This window comes from Microtus pennsylvanicus, chromosome 22 (genome assembly GCF_037038515.1).
Source record: "Microtus pennsylvanicus isolate mMicPen1 chromosome 22, mMicPen1.hap1, whole genome shotgun sequence".
NCBI lineage: Eukaryota > Metazoa > Chordata > Mammalia > Rodentia > Cricetidae > Microtus > Microtus pennsylvanicus.
The window spans coordinates 35,092,561-35,109,863 of NC_134600.1; the positions used below are offsets into that span (position 1 = coordinate 35,092,561).

Genomic DNA, 17,303 nt, shown 5'->3' on the forward strand with positions numbered 1-17,303 from the left:
CCACTCCCTTCTCTCCTCCTGCTGTCCCACCTTCCCCGCTCCCCATCCACTCCTCAGAGAGGGTGAACGGCTTCCCATGGGAAGTCAACAAAGTCTGACACATCACTTTGAGGCAGGACGAGGCCCTCCTTCCTAGATCTAGGCCGAGCAAGGCATCCCTCCAAAAATAATAGACTCCAAAATGCCAATTCAAGCATTCGGGATAATTCCTGGTCCCACTGCCAGTGGCCTCACAGACTGCCCAGGCCACACAACTGTCACCCACATTCAGGGGCCCTAGTTTGGTCCTACGTGGGTTCACCTGCTGTCAGTCTAGAGTCAGTGAGCTCTCACTAGCTCAGGTCAGCTGTTTCCCATTATGGTCTTGTCCCCTTTGCTCATATTACTGTTCCTCCCTCTCTTCGACTGGACTCCAGGAGCTTGGCCCAGGGCTTGACTGTGGATCGTGCATCTGCTTCCATTAGTTGCTGGATGAAGGTTCTATGATGACAATTAAGGTAGTCATCAATCTGATTCCAGGGGAAGGTCAGTTCAGGTGCCCTCTCCACTGTTGCTTAGGGTCTTAGCTGGGGTCATCCTTGTGGATTCCTGAGACTTTCCCTAGTGCCGGGTTTCTCGCTAACCCCATGATGGCTTCTTCAATCTCTGTCATTACCCTACCTCGGTCATCTTGTTCTCATCCTCCTGTTCTCCTCCTCCCTCCCACTTACCCCCTCTTCTCCTTCCCTTCCCCTCCGCCCTCTCCCCACACTCCATTTTCTAAGGAGATCTTGTCTATTTCCCCTTTCCAGGGGGATCCATGTATGTCTCTCTTAGGGTTCTCCTTGTTACCTAGCTTCTCTAGGGTCATGGAATACAGGCTGGTTATCTTTTGTTTTACATCTAATATCCACTTATGAGTGAGTACACATCATGTTTGTCTTTCTGGGTCTCGGCTACCTCACTCAGATGTTTTTTTTTTCTATTTTTTTGTTTTGTTTTGTTTTTTTTCGAGACAGGGTTTCTCTGTGGTTTTGGAGCCTGTCCTGGAACTAGCTCTTGTAGACCAGGCTGGTTTTTTTCTATTTCCATTCATTTGTTCAAGACCCAGCAATACCACTCTGGGTATATATCCTAAAGATACATACTCATATCATAAGGACATTTACTCAACTGTGGTCATAGCAGCATTATTTGTAATAGCCAGAACCTGGAAACAACCTAGATGCCCTCAACTGAAGAATGGGTCAAGAAAATGTGGTATATTTACACAATGGAGTACTACTTAGTGGTAAGAAATCAATCTCTTTTGATGCCCAAATATTTATAATCAGACTGCACAAATAATCCAGCCTACTTTGAGAAAGATGAATGCAATGTGGTTTCTCAAGTTTTACAAATTAGACCCTTTATAAAAGTCTTATTGCTTTGAATGAATTATCCTACATCTATTAAAAATTTCCTACGAGCCTGTTAGAGCGCACGTTAATTCTTTCATGAATTTGTATAAACCGGCTCAAGGGTGCTCGGAGTCAAAGCTCATGGCTGAACATAGAGGTACCAAAGCCTTCTCGGGGAAAAGGTGTCAGCTCGCCAGGCGTGGTCTCCAGTGACGGGGTCCCCAAACTGTGGTCATTTCCAGTTAAAAAGTGACACACCCTGGTTTTATCTTGCTCTAATCATTACACGAAATGAAATTATAACGAAATCTGGGAGCCCAGAAGTGGCTACCAGAGGCGTCGAACAGTTTTAGCAGCTTCTTGGATGGCCTGGCAAGTTCCCTCCACAGGAGTATCGATTCTCTGCTCTTTAAACGGCTTTCCCCGAGGAAAAGCAGTTCTGTGCTGCGTGATTACAGCTAAAGGGACGTCTGCCTGGGGGCAGCACTCTACAACATACCAATTTATATTTACCCCTTTATGACTAATTATAAAATAAAAAACCCCAATCTTATTTATTATAAATACATTTGAATCTATTATTTATCACAAATAGTCCGAGGTGATGTTGGCGGAAAGGAAAAAAAAGTTTTCAAATCAATAAAATGCCCTAAAGCAACTTTGTTCTTCAGAAATTCTAAGGTCACGATAATATTTAATTCATAGCTTTAAAAGAAGGCTTTCTTTTGTGTGTCATGAAGACACATCGCCTAGTAAGCAAAGGCAGTCAGGAGAGGTTCTTCGTGGGAAGGCTAATGGCCTCCTCATCTGATTTAGCGTGCCTTGTTAAGATTAGCTGTCTTTTAATCAGCTTGCAGCTTGGCAGTTTCCAGAAGGATTTAGTCTCTGAGGGGAAGCTTGTCACCCGAAGTCACACACTACACATATATGTATAGGTACTTGTACATATCTGGACCTCTAATTTCCTTTTCTATTTTAGGAACTTATCATCCATAAACCCTCAAGCACATACACATGAGTGTTCGTGATCGTATTCCTTGTCTGTCCTCAGAGGGTTTGCTTGATTAAGCTTGTAGATAATCTTTTTTTAAATGATTGATATAGTTACAACTAAAAGCGACTTTCATGAGGTCGCTATATGTTTTTAAAATTTGAGTCATAACAGGGAGAAGGTGTTTCACATGGTGCCTTTTAGTATGTGAGGGGAACAATCGCTGAGGAGCATCGCCAAAGTTTTAGCAGCAGCTTGTAACCGGTCGTCTGGAACTCTCTGAGCACCTTGTATGCCTTCAAAACAAATCCAACTATCATTTAAATTAATTATATTTTTGACATTGGTGTGTGTGTGTGTGAGAGAGAGAGAGGGGGGGGGAGATGACATATTCTGGGTCAGAGGACAGCCTGTGGGAGGCCTTCCACTGTGTGTTCTGGGGGTGGAACTCTGGTGACCAAGCTTATCATGAATGTCCTTTATTTGGTGAGTCATCTTATCAGCCTATTAAGTAATTTTTCTCAGTGACATATTTTACTTGTATATTTTGAGGAAGACTTAATTTATTGGTTTATTTAACTTTGTTTCCTTTATACCTTATTAAATGATACAAATATAACTTTCTTTGAGCACCATTTTGGCACTATCATATTACTGTCACTAAGTTTGGGTGAAAAACAGCTGATTTTTAACATGTTGGATTGTTTGTGCATCATGTATTGTAATTCTCTTGGTTGATCACAAAAACAGGATGGTGTATGGCTGCTGCTGATGCCTCACGCGTTGGTTGCAAGGCATAGAGTCTCAAACAGACCAAGGCACTTTCTCCTTGCTGGCTCACTTGTATAGGGTTGGGAGAGCAATGATCTAGCCCAGTGCAAGACCCTGCGTGTCACAATACCATCCTACTACACGGATACAAGAGTGGCAACGCTGTGTATGGGTGTAACCCAATCTTGATTAGACTGGAGGCCTGACGCCTATGAAGGAATCTATGCCTGGTACTATAAACATGGTTAAGATCCACAGTTAGGGAATTCATAGGCCTGAGGTGTGTGTATGGCGAGAATACTGTGGTTGTTTTGTCTACTAGTCATGTTGTTAAACTGTATTCTAAATATTAATGTTTAAGGTTAAAGTATATATATGACATATCACTTCCCATGTGTGCATGCTCCTGTGTTTGCACACATATACACGCACCTGTGCATGCACATGCCTATGTACAGCCTGGGTCAAACTTGAGGGTTGTTGTTCCTCAGGGGCCATCATCTTTGCTTTCATGAGACTGGGCCTTTCATTGAGATCTGGAGCTTGTTGCCTGGGTGACGGTGACTGATCACCAAGCTCCAAGGATCCTGCTAACCCCAACCTTTCCCCAGCAGCACTGGGGTCACAAGTGCCTGGCACCATGCCTGGATCCTTAACAAGAGCATTGGGGATCAACCTCATATATGTTTGTCAAATACTCTATCGACTGAGCCATCATCTCCCTAGCCCTGAAATTTCTCTGTCTTATATGTGATATAAGGACTCAAGATTAAAATATTCAGTTTGCTAATTTGTCCTTGAATTTGGCATGTATTTATATTTGGGAGAAATCTAGCAAAGTTCTTTCAACTATCATAATTTTTGTTTTTCTCATCTCTGTTTTTTTCTTATGAATTTTTTCTGGTTTCACAAATGTCATATATTCCCTCGTCCCTCTGAGGTGGCAGGTTGCTTCCGAGACGGTCTATATTTGCTGCTTCTGTTATTTCGTTGACTCAACTCTTAGTTCTTTAGATCATGCTTTCACTTAAAGTTGACTTTTTTTTTTTTTTTTTTTTTTTTTTGGTTTTTCGAGACAGGGTTTCTCTGTGGCTTTGGAGCCTGTCCTGGAACTAGCTCTGTAGACCAGGCTGGTCTCGAACTCCCAGAGATCCGCCTGCCTCTGCCTCCCGAGTGCTGGGATTAAAGGCGTGCGCCACCATCGCCCGGCTAAAGTTGACTTTTTAAAAATCACTTGGAGAGCCTAGATCAGCGTCTGTAACCTTCCTAACGCTACAATCCTGTAACAGTTCTTCATGCCATAGCGACCCCCAACCATAAAATTATTTTTGTTTCTACTTCATAACTGTAACTTTGTTACTGTTATGAATCATAATGTAAATATCGGTGTTTTCCGGTGGTCTTAGGCGACCCTTGTGAAAGGCTCATTCCATCTCCAAAGGGGCCGTGATACCCAGCTGGGAACCACTGAACTAGATGATTTGTAAAAGCTGCTAATTGTACTTTAATCATCAGTGTAAAAATTCTAGGTAAGGCACCATGAGCGAGGATGACCATGGTGCTGCCCTGTAGACATCATGGGTGAGGATGACCACGGAGCTGCCCTGTAGACAGGCACCATGGGCAAGGATGACCATAGACATTCACTCCACTGAAACTCCTTTCCAGTCATCCACACTCTTAGTTCCTTCATAGAAGTAGGAGCCTGCATTTGAAGTCCTTCAACAGTCCCTATGGCAGGGACTCAAAGCACCACCCTAAACCAGTCCCCATACCTGAAGCTAAGCTGAGATGCCATATATGTCATTCCCTGAGCATTCTGGACTATGGTTCCCTTATTCCCTTTTTTCTCAGATCCTAGGTTCATGCTCATCCTCACAGCCTTTTTCCTCCAAGTCTCTCAAGTTTTCTGGCTTACCTAGCAAGATACCTTCTTGTTTTATCATTCACCAGAGCTTTTACCAAGCCCTCTCCTACCTACAGAGAGCTGTAGCTAGGTGAGAGACTGTAGCTGTTAATTAAATGACGTGTCTGTAAGGTTAAGCCAAAGTTCAGAAAGTCGCACATAAATTATCAGTGTATCTACTGAAGCAACAGATGTATCTTCTTTAGAAACAATAACAAACCCTAAAGCTTTAACATTCTACTAAGAAAACGTCCATCTGTGTTGGGTCAGCCCAGTGATGCGCAAGCACATGCCCACAGATATGAGATCAGACGCTTTGATTCTAACAGTAGGAAATTCTGGGTAACTGGGGAAATGGTTTCCTAAAACACTGTCACAGTGACTTGCGCTTTCTACCCTGGCCATTCATACAAAATAGTCTAGCCCACTACATATTATGGTAGCATATTCCTTTACTCTCTCTTAGTTCTCATGGAAGGAGAACAGGAGAAAGGCATGGGTGTGCATCTCTACAAAATATTTAATTAGGGTTGTTTCCAAAGTCTCGGAAGACAACTCATTCAACCCGTCACCCTGGAGCACGGAGGACTTGCCATCTGCCTGTTAGTCCTACCGGGTAACCTTCTAACCGCAAACTGTGTCTCTGGTGGCAGTGGTGGATGGGAAGAAACTGGGCAGATGAGCGGCCTAACACAGTGTTTCTCTTTGTCATTCTCACCCTATGTACAAGTGCTCTCCACATCAATTTGACTTTGTGAAGTCTTTCCTGAAGCTCTGATAAAAACAATTTTATCAACATTCTTCAATGGACCAATAAAACAACACCTGGCAGTTCATTCATCCAGCATTCTCACCCTAGCCATAGAAAAGCCTGGGTTCTCTTCTTGTACTCCTTGCCTACTTTATTACCGAATCCAATCTCATAAGTGGCCTTTTAGTTCTGTTTGTGATGATGATGACGATTTGGTTTTAGCCAAAAACTCTCTTACAATGTTGGTATTGGTATTTTATTAAAGTGAAATTCTTGACCTGTAATAAGGACACACACACACACACGGACACACACACACACACACACACACAAAATCAACTTTGTCTCTGGTTTATTCCATGTTCTAGTGTAGGTTTGGTATCTTTTAATATCAAGTCAATTTCTGTTCTATTTATTCTGTTTATTTTTGTTGCTGTGATTAAAATATTCAGACCAAAAGCAACTTAAGGGAAAAAAGGGTTATATGGTTTACAAGTCTAGGTTATAGACCACCATTTAGGGGGAGTTAAAGCAGAAACTCATATTATATCACACCTAAAAGCAGGAAAATAAATGCATTCAAGCGTACTTGTCTGCTCACTTAGCTTGCTTAGCTTGTCCACTGTTCTGGATGTTGGCCTAGGGAACGGCGCTAACCACACTAGGCTAAGATTTTCTCTATCAATCAGCATTCAAGACAATACCCCCCAGACATGCCCACAGGCCAATCTGCTGTAGATAACCAGCTCCTTCTACAGTTAACATGGAAGGAAAGTCCAGGTGAGAACCAGAAAAACCTCCTGAGCATCTTTCCTATAAATATCCTTTGCTTCTCTGACTCTGGACTTTCTTCAATGGGAGCCTTTCATGTTAAGATGGGACCTTGCTCCATAGCTTAGGCTGGCTTTGAACTCAGGATCCTTCTTCCCCAGCCTCATGATCACTTTGAACTCAACATCTCTCTCCCTCCCTCTGACCCCTCCACGTGTGCATGTGTGTGTGTGTGTGCACATGTGTGTCTGTGTGTGAGTGAACGGAGGTACAGATGTGCCATCCACACACACAGGTCCTGTCTGGTTTGAGACAGGGCCTCTGTTGATTCCCCTCCTCACATGCCAGGTAGACTTCCAGGGCTTCTCTCATTCTCCCCCCAGAAGCCCTGGGTTGCACAAGCTCTCTCTATGTTCGTGGCATTTGTGGGGTTCTGGGGATCTGAACTCGGGTCCTCACACTTACACGATGAACATTTTATCTACTGAGCTATATCCCATCACATACTGGAGCTGCGGAAAGTGTCACTCCTAGTAATGGGTCTACGGCACGACAGACCCAGAAAAAGGCAGATCAGACAAAATATCAAGAAAACACAAACCACCAGACATCCTTAGACCTTCTGGTCTCTCATCCTTGAACTTCAGTTCCCAGTACCATTTCATGTGTCCCTCAAAGACAAATTATATCTTATAAATATCTGTTTATGGATCAAAACTATATTTTAATGACAATCAAGTAGTAGTATCTATAAATCTCAGTCCCCAGGAGAAGAACTGAAAATCTCAATATAAGTATGGTGGAAAGATTTCAAATTCTAATATTGAAAAATACTTTTTTTCAAATGAAAGCTAATTAATATGAGATATATGTGAGGAATTTTTGTTTTGTTTTGTTTTCAGACAGAGTTTCCTTGTGGTTTTGGAACCTCTCCTGGAACTAGCTTTTGTAGACCAAGGGGGCCTCAAACTCACAGAGATCCACCCACCTCTGCCTCCAGAGTGCTGGGATTAAAGGCGTGCACCACCGCCCGACATAAGGTATTTTTTAATCACAATTTTTTAGGCATGCATAAAAAAATACCCTTTTATTTAATAAAGGCTCTTTGGACAGTCCCCCTTTGGCTTGTCTGTGATAAAAATCATCAATGTTATTTAAGCAAGCTTTTGCTGTCCAGCGAGATGTATTTAAAATGTGTCTGCTGGAGCAGAGGTAGGTGGTATACACAGCATGGGAGATAACAATTACTCACCCTGTGGGCTGGCTCTCAAATTCTTCTGACCACTGCTCCTGAATATCCTCTGTAGAGAGATCTACATCCCGGGTGGTGGCAAAATTGAACTCGCTGCCTTCATTACCATGGAAATAAATGGAGTTCCCATCTGATTGACAGCTATGCTGTAGACAAAGAAAGAGAGCATGGGGCGGCTGCTGAATTGGTTCTGTATCGTTTTACCCCTGTATAACCAGAGTTTTGGGAAAGTCATTACATCAGCCCCTCCGTGATGCACTCGCAAATCGAAAGGGCTTGTTGCCTCCCTTTGGTCTTGCTTAATTCAATTACAATTTCAAGCTAACTTATTAAGTCATCACACAAAAGGAGTCAAGAGGGCATCTGAGCTTTGCCATTTCAGACTTTAGTTATGAGACAAGAATATTTTAATTGGAATCACATCCCATCTTTACCGCAGCCCTTGTTGTGAGAATTAAGTCTGATAATGACTTGTCATGCATTTTCAATTCTGTGGTTATAGGCTAAATCACAGTGACCTTTTCAATATTCCACAGAGTTCTGGCTTGCCATTCAAGTCCTTCACGATTTGTCTGTAAATGGAGTACGAGTAGAATATCCAGCTAATCAAAACACGGGGGGGCTGAAAAGGTCAGTCATCCCTGAGATGTCATATGCTCTTAGCTATATTTTCAGGAAGTTTCTGACCAGAACTGAGAGGGGATGGCGTTTCCGGCGAGCGGCTTGGAAATCATGAATTCTGTTACTCTCTGACAGGACACTCGTAAGAGAAAAAAGAATTTCTTGTGACTTATTCTCAGCGTAGGCTTCTCAGTTTGATGCGAACGGTCAAAGACAAGATGAAACTCGAGAGCTAAGTGAACTGAACGCTTCCTCCTCAAAATTATAAGCTTTCGTTATGGAATTTTGGTAATAAATCATAAGGGGAAATGCTAACATATTTAAGAGAAAACTTTCATTTAAGCTTTGATACTCTTCTGAAAATGAGGTAGAGATGAAGAAAAACAACTGGACAAAAATGCCCAACATGCCACTGACTCTATGGAGCAGGGACATTTCACCAGGTCTCAACACGGTGCTGGGACAGTGGGCACTCAAAACATGTCATACAGCTCGATACGGGAAAGAAGGGATGCCGTGGCTTTACTTTAAAATTATTTTATTTGTGTATGCGTGTGATATGTGTGCATGTGTGTGTGATTTATGAGGATGTGTGTGCATGTGTTGCGTGTGATATATGCGTACATGTGTGCATATGTGTGATGCATGTGCATGTATGCATGTGTGTGAAGTATGTGCATATGTATGTGCATGTGATGTATGTGTATGTGTGTGTGTTATGTGTGCATGCAATGTATGTGTCTGTGTGCCTGTGTTGTGTGTGATATATGTGCATGAGTATATGTGTGTGCATGTGATATATGTGTATGAGTATATGTGTGTGCATGTGATATATGTGTATGAGTATATGTGTGTGCGTGTGATATATGTGTATGTATGTATATTCACATAAATCACTAGAGGTGAGATTTTTGATAGAATAATTGCTGTCACATTTGAGGAATTTGGTTCATTTCTCAACACAAACAACAATAGTTGAGAAACATTAAGTATCAGATATAGGGCCCAACGGCAGGCAGCATGTTAGTGTATGGCACTGTGTAAGAGCCAGTCAGGATCACCCCCGGGAGCACCCACACAAGGAGACTTTACAGACAAGCAGGTCTTAGGTAGAGATCTATGTTGGTGACAAATGTACACAAGACCAAGCTGTATCACCATTTCACGCTACCAGCATCCTTCTGGATGGTATTCTAAACATGTACCCTTGGACCCACAGACAGTAGCTCTCACCCCATCAGAGAAGCTGCTCTTGGCAGCAGAGAGCATCCCAGGAAACTACAGCTGATCAAGATGCAGAGAACCAGCAATCCTGCGGTGCCCAGCCCCAGCTGGTCCATCGACAACGCCGCTCCTGCACCTGAGGCCTAGGGAGCATCTTAGATGAACGGTTGGAAAGACTGTCAGAGCCAGAACAGGATGGCATTGTGAGAATGTGTCTCCTACAAGACACAGGGGAGCTACACCCGTGAGGTCTCAACAACACAGCTGTACAACCAAGAACTGAACAAGGACGGCACCCAAAGTCAAGTTATTAGAAAGGGAAAAATCACACAGGAGACCAAGCCTGGACAACGAACTCCCAGCAACTGAGTAATGCTGAGAGAGGGGGAAATTAGTCTTTCCTAGGGAAGAGGCCTCCATGTGTTTATCCAACATCAAGTAGTCGGCCCTAAAATCATCTACATATAAACAATATAACAATATTATAAGGACTGAGTCTATTGTATTTATATATTTAGGTGTGTGTATAAAACAATTAGAGGAATAAAAGACCATGAATTTTGGGGTAAGTTAGAGGGTATTATATGGGAAAGGTTGGAAGGAGAAAAAGGGAAAATAATGCGATTATATTTTAATTTTAAAAAAATTAGAAAAAAATAAAAAACCAAAACCAACCAATCAAAATAACACAAGATATTATTTATGTTGGCTTAGTCTGAGAATCATAATTAGACTGGAGTTTGGCTGCCAAGGTCACAGACAGCTGCACCAGGAGCCCCAACACTATGGTTTTGTCGGTGGTCTTCTAGAATTTAACAGGGTATAGCCGGTGCAACCATCAGGGTTGTAATAGATTTGCTACTGAGTTGGAATAGTAAACAGTCTCCGGAAGTTCAAGAGAGCACCAGCACGTGATCCGTAGGGACTCATTTCACAGCCTAAGACATGCACGTCTTCCGGGCCCGCCACCACGTTAGCCAATACTTTGATGTGGCGAGCACCGGCTGCTTGGGACTTCTCACACGCGATGAATACAGATTACTCGTGGATGGCAAGCTGAACTCACTGATGCAATCCTTAGAACAGACATATCAACCAAAAGGTAGAATTTAGTTTATTTCACAGTAAACAGAAACTGTCAAACGGAGATAAATTTTAAAGATTTCTTCACCCTGCCCACCTGAAAGAGAACCGACGTTAACAAGAACAGCCAAGGTTATTTCCCTAAAATCACCCACTGAGTCCTGGGTGTGGTCATGGTCGGAACCCTGATCAGTTGCAGCCTGTGGGTATCTGCGGCTACTACACAGACCCAGACACCAGGAGGAACAGCGCTTCCCAAGGAAACAGCACACGAAAGAGCCGCTCAAGGGAAAAGAAAATAATTTCCATTACAGTTTGAATGAGGCATTTGTACAAGGAAAGAATAGCTCACCTAATAGCCTCTGTCATTTCTGGCTAGATATACACTTAATTACTTAAATGTTGATTTCATAAACCTTTATTAATATTTTAAAACTATGTAATTTGTTTCTGCCCTTTTAAACATTATTAATATACTTGATGCAATTTGAAGCTTACATGAGAAACAGATTTTATACAAAGCATAAAATCCTTATAAAATTTGGTAGCTTATTGCTAACTACTTTCACGGAATAAACCGGAGTTACAGAAACAGGAAAGCTTACTCCAAAGGCTTTCTCAGGAGCAGAATGTATCATTTACGACTGTGTAACTATTGAAAGGTAGTGTGTAGTCACACTTTATTGCAGTGAACACACTCTTGCCACTCTGTGAAATACAAGTAATATTCACCACGGCAAGTGTGAAAAATAACAAGAACAAATTAATATTCATGTACATGTTTATTAACAAATATTCATATTAGTGGGCCATAAAAACCAATCTGTCTTCAAGAAGTTTCTGTGAGAGGCAGAAGGTTGTCATTGTTTGTACAGTTTTAAAATCTCTTTAGAGCTCTTCTAACCAATTCACAGTGGGCAACCAGCACTTAACACCAGAGCTCCGTTCACACAGACATGGGAGAGCTCCGTGTGCCGGCGTCTAGGCTTAGCCTTGGAAACGTTCCGTCAGGTTTAAATAGAAAACTCGATTCCTGGAGTCTCCTCTCAAGCGAGCCCAGTGTCCTCGTGGTTTAGGAGATGAATTACTGAGCACCTGAGACAACAGATCTATTGCGTCCCTTTCTCTCTAAGATGGTGGTCATATACACGCCTTGGATATATGAGTCCTGGCTAGTGTTGCCTTCTCATCCAAGGATCTTGAAATTGATCACTGGGAGAGTTTGAGTGCCTGGGGCTCAACGTTTTGAAATCATCCGGGTTCCCTAGAAACTCTCCAGATTAACAACGGAAGTCTCGATGCCATCACGGGCAGGCGACAGTCCCTGGACTTCCAGTGGGCTTCTCAACTCTGTGCAGGAGAATTCAGGGGCCTCTTGTTTAGGGCCTGTGTGAACTTCTCCTGCCAATGAATGAAGCACTTACATGAATCAAAGAAAGCATACATATCATACCATACTGGGGAAACACACCACTGGGAACAAACAGTCCAAATGACAAACAGTGAATACTCAGTACCGCATCTACGCTCAGGGCTTCTGGAGGTTGGGAGGAGAAGGCCCAACAAAGTACGGTTCTTATACCTGATGGTCAAGGGCTGACACAAGTCATTTTGCCCCCTAGGTTTCAGCGTCTCAGGGTGAAGAAGTGAGTGACTAAGATCTCCTCTCTTGGTTGTGAGAAACTCAGAGATCAGAGCAGCTCTTTTTAAATTTCTAAGTGCCAATGATATCTATTTCCGAATAGACACTTTTAAAAGATACGTGCTATTATATTTTACAGTCTTAGTAACAGAAAGAGTATTTAAATATCTTAGTAGTAGTTGATAGAGAAACAGAAGAATACTTAAATATATTTTTGTTTCTCATTATAATAACTATTATAATTCCCCAGATCTACTTAAAACCTTTAGAAAATGATACAAAAATGATACAATGTAGTTTTAAAAAAAGTACTGCACATGTTGACACATTATTACAGTAGATAAAAACCATCAACTAGAACTTAAAAAGCTGGGGGCTGGAGAGATGGCTCATAGGTTAAGAGCACTGGCTGCTAGTCCAGAGGTCCTGAGTTCAATTCCCAGCAACCACATGGTGGCTCACAACCATCTGTAATGAGATCTGGTGCCCTCCTCTGGCGTGCAGGCACACATGGAGGCAGAATGTTGTATAAATAATAAATAATAAATCTTTTAAAAAAGGAATTTAAAAAGCCTCCATATTTTGGAAGATTATCAGATATTCTTCTAACAGATGAAAACTCAAGGAAGTGGGATGACAGACACCATTTCTCTTAACAGATGAACTTGCACTGAATGACATCAAAATCCAGTGTGCTAACAACCCAAGAGAAACGTGTACCGGAACTGTGAAGTCTCAGGAAACCCACACTCCCTTCTAACATCCAGCTTAGCTCAAACTCATTTCACTTGCGTGCATTAACAATTACAAACTAAACAACTTCAGCAAAAAAAAAAAAGGTCAGGTAGTTGAGCCGATGTTTAATAACTAATAATAAATTAGCCCATTTATTTGGGATAATAAGGCAAAAGTTCAATGGCTAGTTCTATTTTTCTGTTTTTGGACCTTCCTATGTACCATCAATTATTACATTAATACCTATTTCATTATTTTAGCATTGGCAACTCATATATACCTAAGAAACAATGAATCTATAACTTTGATATCCCTATATCTTCATGCATTTTCCTCTGCCAAAAAAAAAAGTATTTCTCTGCTTTGCCACTAAAATGAATTTCCTTTATTCGACGAGCAGAACACAATGTCACTAAGTGACAAGAAGTTGCCATGCAAAAGGCATCAACAGGAAACATCGGTGAAAATTCCTCAATGGAACAGAACGCGTCCTTGGCCACAATTCAGGTTAGCATTTTCAAAGCTTTCTCCCTCTACTCTGCTGCAAATGTTAATGACCTTGCCTCCGTACTGGTAAAAAGCGCTTAAGTCACCTCTGCCATTGTTTGATTAGGCTTTCAGAGAAAAGGAACACAGGAGCTACTCTTAATACCGCCTCTCTAGGGCCTAAGGACCCTGATGATCCCTTTAGGATCTACAGCCTCACAATTTACTTCTTGATGATTCTGTTTTTGCTGAAAGAGGTCCACTGGGCACTTGGGCAATGCCAGCTTGTGGAGGGCTAGCGGCAGATGGAAAGCTATCTGCCTGGTGTGCTGTTCCCGCCACATGAGCCGAGAGCCATCCATTCCCTCCATTAAGGAGCTGTCACTCAGCCCACCCAGCTGGAAGACCACTTTTGATAGCCAAGCTGGCTGGTGGCAGACAATTCAGATACAAAGTGCACTTTTAAAGGGACGCTAAAACATCATTTGTAGCAAAATTGAAAATGCATGGCTTCCACCACAGCCAATTTTTTAATGACTGTAATATTTTAAGTGATTATTTTTGCTACTTCAGATTGCTCCTTAGAGAGGGGAAGATTTTTTAATTAAAATTTAGGCAATGCAAACAGATGAGATATGAGGAGCGTAGGAAAGAGAAATAAGATGAATAAAATTAATTAAAATGGCATTGTTGGCAGAGCCATAAATTAGCCAGTGTCTGGCTAGAAATAAAATATATTGGCATGTGAACTTCCCCGTGAAAAGAGGATGTGGTGTGCGGTGGCTGAAAGTGGACTGGCCATTAGCCTACGTACTGTGTCCCGAAACCTTTTGTATACGTGATATCTCTTATCACAGATTTTCTCCATTCTGGTTCAGTGGTCTTTAAAGTTACAGATTTCACCCCATAAAAATAAAAAAAAAGAAAACCCCCTAATAGGAAGAGAGCCGTTTTTCTCTTGAGACAGAATAGATTTCTGTTATTTTTCGCATGCTCAGTTTCTAGGTAATTTAATGCCAGTTCCAAACCTGGAAACTTGGCCGCGAATGCAGTCCAGGTGCAGGAGGGCTGCCGTGCGTGCGTTTTCTTCATTCGGCACAATAGGTCCAGCCAGGGGGAGTGGATTTTGGGGAGCCCAAAAGAGTGGGCTTTTTTCTTCCTGTTTTCTGGGATCCATTAAACACTCACATTTGAACCACGCTGTAGTAGGGTTTACAGAGATCCCAGTTGATGGTATGTTTTGAGACAAGTGTGTAGTTACTTTGTGACAGTATCAGTTCTGAAATGGAAACAGTGACAGACTGGAGCTGGAGCAGCAAGAGGCGGAGTAACAATGCGACACCGTAGGGCAGTTGCTAGCCTTGTCTTTGGTGATCAGCTTCATCTGCAGGGTTAGGTTTTCTTACTTGCCTCCACACATTAAGTCCAGATACGCTAGGCATTGAATGGAGGGCTATAGCATAGCTTGGCAGGGAAGAGGCAAGTTTCACAATAAAACAGACTTGGCTTCAAAACTCAAAGCCTTTGGACATGTTGGAGCCTTTGCTCTCTCGTCTTCGAAATGGGGATGAAGGACAGATGAGAGGCCACGAGGACTGTGTCTAAAGATAGCATCATTAGGAATCCACAAATACTACTCTCCCTTTTCTTCTGTTCCCGTAACTTTAATCATTTGCTTAAGAAAATTTACTTCAAAGAATGCTACCATGCAAGCTATTTTGTTAAGAACTGTAACACACACAAAGATGATGGAAATGCTACTGTACAGAAAAAAATAAACAAACTTTACTTATTGAAGACTGTGTTGACTTAATCAGAGATTTTAAGTATCAGTTTCGATCTCAAATGAAACAAGACGAAACCAAAGGGCACACTAGGCGCTGGGGATTTATCTGTATGGCTACCTTCTGTAGAATTTACCAACATTAGCTGTTCCTAGGTTATTGCTACTCTTGTTACGCTGACCTGGCTCTTGTCCACATTTCACTGATGCTATTCCATGTTAATTGCTAAACAAATAGACCTCACTGGGGGGAGATTGTGAAAAGCACACTTCCACATTTAACCCTTCATCCCCAAAGTGCTCTTATTAGCTTAACAAATTATATTCTGGCGCATTTTATAATACGTCCCCACCTCTTGGGGGAAGCACAATAATAAGAGCAGCACAATCCAGAAGAAGGGTACCCCAAGCAGAGGGAATCTGGGTAGACAGCGTGCAATTAACCAAGCTGGAACGCAGCCAGGAAATCAGGGTTTTCATTCAGACGCCTAATAGAAGAAGACATGGGAACAGGGCTGGCCACGAGTCTGACTGGGCTCAGGTTTATCCTCATTAGAGACTCAGGACACAAGTCCCACAATCACATGCTACACAGTTTGAAGTTCAGCGATGTGCAAAGCGTATTTGGGCCAAGCCAACCTGACCGCTTCCTCTTTGTCCTTCTACCTTGTAAGAAAGTGGAGCTGTGAAGTGAGCTGTTGAGCCATTTCCCGGGGTACTGAGACAAACTGGGCATCTGCATCAGGGGGCCTTGCCCTCCAGGGGATCTGCTCCTCAAAGGCAGGTTTAAAATGATTTCCCTCCTCCTTGGTTTTCCCTTTCACTGCTGTCAAAGACTTTATTTTTCCTCATGGGCCTCATCTTTTATTAAGGTTTAAAATTTTTCAGCCAAATTAATTTACAATTTTCTTAATTTGAAGATGACTTTTTTCTCCACTGATGAGCCAGCTGTTGTGACAATTAACAGCATTCGAGGGGTGACACCAGACACTGAGAAAGAAGCTACAATTCCAGTTTGGGGCTGGAGATTTGCCTTCTATCCAATGGAGCAACAAGTTTGTTAAATTCACATAAGAGCAATAAGAAAATTAACAAAATCTCTTCTTCTGATCGAATGGTTCCCTTTAATGGTCTGTTGACTTACCTAAAGGCTGTTGTCTTTATTAGGTCCCTTTGGTGGTTGTTCTACTAGTAAAACTGTCGCCACTACCTTATTATCAAAAGTTGATATGGCAAAGAAGCAAATGGAGGCCGGGTGAGAGAAGAGACAGTGGCAGGTCTCTTTCCAAACTTGTAATTTAATGATTCCAAATCCTTGGTGGGAACTTGCAAATTCCAATAAATTGCTTCTTAAAAAGACTTTCGTTTTTAAATGCATGTGCTCAAATCCTAGCTATTCCCAAGGGCAGTCATTCTAACAGTACTGGTGGCAGTTAGCATCGATTCACTTCTCACCATCACCTGGCATAAACACATACAAGGGGTGATCAAGAACTCTAGGCAATCGGGTAATAAATAGAAAAAGATCAGCAGGAGGGCAATCAGGTTTCTTTAAAATGAGAGGCTCAGGGAACAGCACCTATGTCAGGGTGACCTGTTTTTAATCTGCTGGTCAGTTCCAGCATTGACAGAAACCAGTGATTTATGCCCTTGCAAACTCAGGGGAACCCAGATCGCCGAGCAGAGAAAATCACATATAATGGTCAGTGATTGAAGCATGTGACTTCCTTCTGCTCACCTTTCTCTCTCTCTCTCTCTCTCTCTCTCTCTCTCTCTCTCTCTCTCTCTCTCTCTCTCACACACACACACACACACACGACTTATACTTTCAAGATTAAAGTTGCGTCTGTCATCCAAGTTGTGAGTAAACAAACAGAAACAGCTGCCTGACCAATACATATCCATGGC

At 42.2% G+C, this 17,303-nt stretch overlaps 1 protein-coding gene across 3 annotated transcripts in view; it reads right to left on the reverse strand.

The window, feature by feature from the left end:
* Reln (reelin) overlaps nt 1–17,303 on the reverse strand; it is a 426,015-nt gene that overhangs the window by 163,325 nt on the left and 245,387 nt on the right. For all 3 annotated transcript variants that reach the window (XM_075956443.1, XM_075956444.1, XM_075956442.1), the window contains exon 11: nt 7,822–7,967. In XM_075956443.1, coding sequence (XP_075812558.1) covers nt 7,822–7,967 — 146 coding nt within the window. The remainder of the gene's footprint in view (nt 1–7,821; nt 7,968–17,303) is intronic.